The sequence below is a fragment of the Malus domestica genome, chromosome 03 (genome assembly GCF_042453785.1).
Source record: "Malus domestica chromosome 03, GDT2T_hap1".
NCBI lineage: Eukaryota > Viridiplantae > Streptophyta > Magnoliopsida > Rosales > Rosaceae > Malus > Malus domestica.
The window spans coordinates 5302361-5309725 of record NC_091663.1 but is presented as its reverse complement, the minus strand read 5'-3'; the positions used below and the strand labels follow the sequence as shown (position 1 = coordinate 5309725).

Below are 7365 nucleotides of genomic sequence, written 5' to 3'. Positions count from 1 at the left end.
GTATGTATAACACTTAAAGAAATTGAATGGTATGTATATTTAAACTGATCCAATGGTCACCAATTTTTAAAATTTAATTTAATATATATATATATATATATATATAATTATTATAGTTTTTAGGGGTATAAAATTGTTACATTAATATATATAATTATTATAGTATTTTTTAGGGTTATAAAATTAATATATATAAAATTATAGTATTTGAAATATTAGGCGGGAAATTTCCCGCTTGTTTGAATGGATGGAGGACTTAGTGTCGGTTTTAACCGACGCTAGTGTCATTAAAGCGACGCTATGTGAATTTCAAAAAGTGTGTCAGAAGTTGGCGTCGGTTAAAAGCGACGCTAGTTTCATTAAAGCGACGCTAGTTTCATTAAAGCGACGCTATGTGAATTTCAAAAAGTGTCAGAAGTTTGTGTCGGTTTAAAGCGACGCTAGTTTGATTAAAGCGACGCGAGTTTGATTAAAGCGACGCGAGTTTCATTAAAGCGACGCTATGTGAATTTCAAAAAATGTGTCAGACGTTTGCGTCGGTTTTAACGGACGCAAACTAAGTACCCATATTTAAACCCTTATCTTTCCCATTTCAACCGTGCTTTCATTTCTCCCCCAATTTCAGAATTTCTTCTTCTCCTTCCCCATTTCATATGTGCGTCCCCTTCTTCCTCCTTTTTAGTTTTTCCTCAACTCCTTCCCCGTTTGCTTTGGATCACCAGTTTAAAGATCAACATTTTGAAGAACTCCAATTCGAGGAGGAAGATCTTGAAGGTGGTTCATTTTTAAATTATTATGATTATTAATTTTAGTTTCTATTTTGTATTCTAAATAGTTTTATGCTTAAATTGAAAATTTATTTTTGTTTCTTGGTTTTTAATTGTTTTTTTTTTGTATTTATGCATGTTGGATCTGAAGAGCAAGGACACTGGAAATCGCAGATCCATAATTTTTTAAAGGTATAAAACCTGAGTTTAATCTATAGAGATTAGAGCCCTAATGTTGAAGTAGTAAAGTATTGGAGCACTGATCTGATGGCAAGCATTGCAGTATGGAGTTGCTAGTATTATATATGGCACTATGGAGCTACAAAATCTGTGGTCTTCGACAAAGGCAAGCACAGGAAAGCATGGAGGATGAATTTTTGTAAATTATATGGAATGTTAGATGTAAAACATTTGTATATTATGGCACTATTTTTCTTTTGAATTATTTTTATTATTGTTTTTTTTGGCCTAAAATTGAAATTTATTATTTCGATTATATAATTTTTTTGAGTTATAATTATTTGAGAACGAATACAGAAACAGATTTCGACTTTTTTTTTAATTATTATTATCAAAGGTGGTGTCGCTTTAAACCGTCACTAGTTTGCATATTTTATTTATTTAATTGTTCTCTAACGTCGCTTTAAACCGTCACTAGTTTGCATATTTTATTTAGTTAATTGTTAACTAGCGTCGCTTTAAACCGACATTAACATCAGCGTCGCTTTAAACCGACGCTGCGTAGTGGCGGATTAAGCGAACAAAGCGACGCTGAAGCCCTTTAGTGACGGTAGCAATGGCGTCGCTATTCCAATCCGACATTGCAGTGTTTAATGTCGGATTTTTGCCAAATTTCCGACAGAAATCGGGGTTTCTTGTCGGTTTTTGGTCCGCCGGTGATAGCCTATATTGTAGTAGTGGACCCATCCTGAACCAATACGTTTGAAATGGACCGGGTTAGGTCATGTTCCAAGGATCAGATTTGCAATACCTGGCCAGACCCATACCCACCCCTAGATTACACAATCCATCAATCACTAATTAGGTATTAAACTCAACCCAAATACAATAATTTATCCCCATCTATGTAAGTCAAACATGAACAACTGTATTTGTTACTTTTATAAACAATTATGTCCCCATTGCCATACATTGATATTCATATCATGTTTTTGTACCATATTTTCATACCACCTTAGATGGCATTTGATGTGGACTGCACATCATTTGAATTAATCAAAATTTTAAATTCAGTTCAGTATTTAATAAACTAATAATGAAGAAAAACTAATTAATTAAATGATGATTGTGGTATACGAGGAGTCTTTCTCCTTTTTTTCCTTGGGTTTTGCAAATTTTTCAAATAATGTAACTGTCCATATCAGATGTCACCTAAGATGGTATAAAAATATGGTATAAAAATATAGTATGAATAGTATTACTCTTAAAACATTCCCAGTCGAGTCAATGCCTTTCCTTTTTTGTTTCCTCTTCCCTCACCCCTTAATCGATGCAAAATCCAACGTCCCCAAACGCACGGCGAGAATCCCTAACCCCTAACACCCAACATCAACGATCCAAATTTGACGGTCCAAGGTCACACCCTCCCACCCGCACCTGATCATCCATCTTTATCGACATTGATCTGCTGGAGAATAACGGGTACAAAACAGATAGACCGGTTTAACAAATGGGATGGCGCCACGTCAGAAACCCGCACATGCGGAGCTGACGTGGAGGAAAAGAGAAGCGAGAGCAGAGATATTTACAGTGGTTGCAGCGGCAGAGCATCAAAGTCTCAGTCTCTAGTAGACTAGTTCTGAGCCTGTTACTTGCTGCCAAAGCAATACGAGGGAGAGAGAGAGAGAGAGAGAGAGAGAGAGAAATAAGCCCAGTAGAGCGAGAGAGAAGGAGAGTCTCACTCTCTCTCAACCCTCTGTTCTCTCTCTGGCTCTTCAATGGCGGTCATGGAGCTCGAAGAGCCCAAAAAACGAAAACGTAGGACTCAGAATCCACGAAAGCTTCTCGTTAATGCCAAAGTTGAGGTAATGCCGCCTTTTTCCAGCTTTTATCTTTCTGGATTTTTCAGAAGTTCGAGTTTTTGGGCTGTGATTCTCGTCTGTTTTTGGATTTTTTTAATATTCTGGCTTATTTGTTATGGGGTTTTCAAAATTTTCACAACTGATGAAATCAAGCAAGTAGATTTTGTTGAATGTTTTGGGCTCGAAGAGGCATGCATGGCTGCCGATTGCACTGATTTTCTGTAAAATGGGTTGTTTTCCTTTGATTTTCTGCAACATTCACTACTTTGCTGGCGACCGTCGCATGCCGCCCAGCCGCCGCCGACACCGTGAATCCTTATTTTATCTGACTCATTTTGTTTTTTGTGAAGAAGAAGACTGTAAGTGATGTGGTCCGATCTGGGGACCAAAGCATTACCTCAAACGGCTGAGCATCCAAATCAAAGTTTGGGTGTGTTTTTGTTTTTTTCTATATTTGGGTTGGTTTTTTTTAAATTTTGCTAGTCGCTTTTGGGAAATATGTTTTGCCTCTGTTGGTTTGTTTTTGCTGTGTTTTTTTTTAATTAATTTCTGGGTTCAATGCCAAAGCTTTTTTCATTTTTTGTATTAGCTTTTGGGTTCATGTCAAATTCTCCAAACTGATTGTGGCTACCTTGCCTTTAATGTAAGTATGTTACTCATTATTTGACTATCTATGGCTTCTTTCGGTTCGTTTCGCCATTTATGAAATGTTTGATTTGAATGGGTCAAGAGATGAACTGGGTGGTAGTCAGCCAACTCGTGTGCTTTAGGTCAAGCAAACAGGTGCAGGAAGCGAATTCCTCGCACAACAATCCTCGCACTGTTTTATCTTGGTTGATAGACAATAACATGGTTTCTCCAAGGGAAAAAGTAAATTATCGGAGCACAAGGGATAGTCATCCAATGAAAGAAGGGAAGATAACTCGCGAGGGGATCAGCTGCAGCTATTGCAAAGAGGTGTATACTCTTAGTTCCTCTGGGCATCACGCTGGCAGTAGTAACCACATACCTTACGCCAATATTTTTCTGGAAGATGGTAGGTCTCTTTTGGATTGCCAGGTGCAAATTATGCATGGAAGAAGGGAGCGGAACTTCTGGAAACAACCATGTGATAGGATGAAGGGCAATTGGCATCAAGGCGAGAATGATTACATTTGTACTGTGTGTCACATTGGTGGTGACCTAATTTTATGTGATCAATGTCCATCATCATTTCACAAGAAATGCCTTGGCTTGAAGGTAGACTGTTTTCCTTGAGTATTTTTGATACTTTGTGAATTGTCTCACTTCGTCTTTCTTACCCTTTTGTCAGAAATGATTGAGATTCTTGACTTCTTTTCTTGGTCTTAAATGTTTTTGCTTCTGCAGGCTGTTCCAGAAGGTGACTGGTTCTGTTCATCTTGCCGTTGTGGAATTTGTGGCCATATGAACTTCAAACAAGAGAAAGAGTCAGAGTCTATCATGGATGATTGTTGTGTTCTCACCTGTGGTCAATGCGAGCATAAAAGTAGGATGATTGTTATTTGTTTCATCTGTTATAGCAATTGCATGCCTGTGAACTTTGTGTCTGTGGTCAAGTCTTCAAAAAGTTCGTAATTTTAGTTTTCCACTATTTGATGTAGATCACAAAGGGTGCCTGAGAAAAAGAGGCGCAAATGAAAACGTAAGTGATCCAAAAGGAAACTGGTTTTGCAGCAAAAGCTGTAAAAAGGTATCTCAAAATGCCATCGATGTTTTGTAGTTTACTCTTTAGTTGCTTGTTTCCTAGCCTGATCTGCAAAAAATTCAGAAGCATCGTTTTTACCCTGTCTAAATTCAATTAAAAGTTAAACTATTCTAAATAAGTTCAGTCTCATGTTTTTCTGTCAGATGTTTTAGGGTGAATTATGGATCTTATTTATTATAACTTTCCATCCCGAGCTACTTGTCTATTTCGCTTTTCTCTCCATGTAACGTTGGATTGACTGTTTCAAGTTTTCAGATATTTTTCAGCCTCGATGAGCTTTTAGGAAAACAAATTCCAGTGGGTGATGACAACCTATCTTGGTCACTGTTGAAGTTAAATAAGTGTGATACTCATGCTACGGATGAACATGATATTGATGATGCCTTGACGGACAGCAGGCTCAATATTGCTCTTGATGTGGTTCATGAGTGTTTTCTGCCTGTTAAGGAACCTCTTACTGGGAGAGATCTTGTAGAAGATGTCATCTTCAGCCGGAGGTGTGATATTTATACTGTCATTGTCAAAATTTCTTTTGCGTGCCTTGCTAAAATACTGCTAATACTTGAGCTTAGCACATGAGGCTGTTTATTCTCCCCTAAAAAATTGTGTTCACTGTTAAATTTTTTGTTTAGTGATAGTTACATGAAATTGTTATTTCACTTTTGGAGACCTGTTTGTGGAATTTTGCAGGTCACATCTTAATCGCCTGAACTTCCAAGGGTTCTATACTGTGCTTTTGGAGAGATATGACGAATTAATCACTGTGGCTACTGTAAGGTGAGGTTTTCAGTTCGCTGCCAGTTAAGAATTGGTGAGCTTTGTTGCGGATTAGATTGTTCCTAAACTGGTAGTTTCTTGTTCAAAAGGATTTTTGGAGACAAAGTGGCAGAAGTTCCTCTTGTGGCTACCAGATTTCAATATCGTCGACTTGGAATGTGTCATTTATTAATGGATGAACTTGAAAAGGTAACGTATTGAGTGTTCCTGCAGTTTGTTGTCACCCTCTGTGTGTGCGTGTTTTCACTTCTGTAGTGTAGTTTCTCATAATTGCCTTCATGTTTTTGTCAGTTGCTTATGGAATTAGGGGAGGAGAGATTGGTTTTGCCCGCTGTCCCTAGTGTGCTAAACACATGGACGACTTCATTTTGGTTCTCAAAGATGACACCTTCCGAAAGGCTAAAGTTTCTGGATTATACTTTCCTTGATTTTGAGGGTACCATTATGTGTCAGAAACTGTTAATGAAGAACGCTCCAGCCGAAGCAAGGCCATTAGAGAAAGTATCTGTAATGTTGTTCAGCTTTTTTCCCCTTTCCACCCAAACAAAATGAAATCCACCATTACCAGACTAACTGGTGTCCACTTTCTTATATGGCATTTTGCAGGAACTCGGCTTGATCTTTACGGTGATATCTGTGGAAGTCGTGACAATGCTGATTTTGATAGCTCCAGTTACGATACTGAACTGTATTACTATCAAGAAGAACAAACTGAGGATGGAAGAATTATTTACCAAGGAGTAAAGTATGTCCACATCTCACTACTTAATATTTAGAATGTTGAAATGGAAACTAGAAGACATACGGTATTAATGCTCGTTAAGACAAAATCATGACCTAGTAGATTGTGGTTAAAGCAGTTTGGATACGTCATACGATTAGTATATAATTTGGCCCATTACGGAATATAATTTGGAAATTCACCCCATAACATGCCTACCATTAATTTTAGAGAACTTTAACGAAAAGCACCCGGTACTATTCACTTTAACGAAAAACCACATTTTTACACTAAAAAGTCAATCCTAGTACTATTCACTTTACCCTTTATTTTGTCCTTATCATTAAAACTCAAAGTTTTCAAGCCCTTTTCATTAGTTTTCCTTTAATTTTAGCTTACTTGATCTCCAAGTTACTTGAAGAAAATGCCAAACTATTGACAGTGCTATATTTCACCAGCAATGCTGCCGGTAATGAAAGTAGACCGCGCGTGGGTGAGAGCAGTCGAGAGTTTTCTTGCTTCGAGGATGCCAACTGCGAGAAAATATCTCATGAGTACTACAAGCGGTACAAGCGGAGGAGGATATCAGCCAAACGAATCCAAGTTATGCTACGTCGCCTCACGCTACATGATTAGAATATAATGTGATCAGCAGTGCAGTGTCTAGTATTTAACCCGCCGCAGTTGCATAGAGCTAGTATTAGCGGCGGATGATAATTGCATAAGGCCATTAAAGGAAGAAAAACCATAAAGAAAAACTTCGGTAGGGGCACCTGGTCACATCATCATTATTACATGTCATACAAACTATAGCCTTTTCATATATTTTGATCTCACAATCTGTGCCAGTCGCACAAAAGCTACTCTCATAAGACACCTTACTTAAAAAATTCTCCCCTACAAATTAGTTATTATACTAGAATTGAATATGTAGCTACACCTTGGTCAGTTTGACAACTTGTATATATAATACATGTTGATCGCTAACAAAAGGATAATGTTAAGGAGATCAAACTTCTAAACGAAATAGTATGTCACCAATAAGAAATAAGGAAAATTAACAAAAAGTCCTCAAAAACCTTAGTTTTAATTAAAAAAACAAAATATTGTTGTAAGTGAATAGTATTAGGAGTGACTTTTCATGGTAAAAATGCTCTTAACGTTAAAAGTGAATAGTACTAGGAGTGTTTCATTAAGACTCCCGAAGAAATAAGCATATTAACCAACCCTTGGTTAATAATCCAATCATCTACAACCACATCATTTGGTTTAAAAAATTTTGTCTCTCTAGTATTACTCCTCACAAAATACTCCCTAGTATTACTCCTCACA

At 37.3% G+C, this 7365-nt stretch overlaps 1 protein-coding gene across 1 annotated transcript; it reads left to right on the top strand.

Moving 5' to 3' along the window:
• Positions 1–247: 247 nt before the first annotated feature.
• LOC139194614 (increased DNA methylation 1-like) lies at positions 248–5920 on the top strand. Its single transcript, XM_070819498.1, has 9 exons — positions 248–394; positions 3399–3456; positions 3540–4048; positions 4178–4316; positions 4432–4520; positions 4791–5032; positions 5226–5312; positions 5402–5501; positions 5604–5920. The coding sequence occupies exons 1-9, from the start codon at positions 248–250 to the stop codon at positions 5862–5864; spliced, it is 1632 nt and encodes a 543-aa protein (XP_070675599.1). The 3' UTR covers positions 5865–5920.
• Positions 5921–7365: the final 1445 nt, after the last annotated feature.

Coding starts and splice junctions, on each gene's coding strand:
- LOC139194614 (XM_070819498.1), top strand. CDS start 248: ATGGAGGACTTAGTGTCGGTTTTAACCGACGCTAGTGTCATTAAAGCG. Junction 3,457..3,539: donor CTACCTTGCCTTTAATGTAA/GTATGTTACTCA, acceptor GAATGGGTCAAG/AGATGAACTGGGTGGTAGTC. Junction 5,313..5,401: donor ATCACTGTGGCTACTGTAAG/GTGAGGTTTTCA, acceptor CTTGTTCAAAAG/GATTTTTGGAGACAAAGTGG.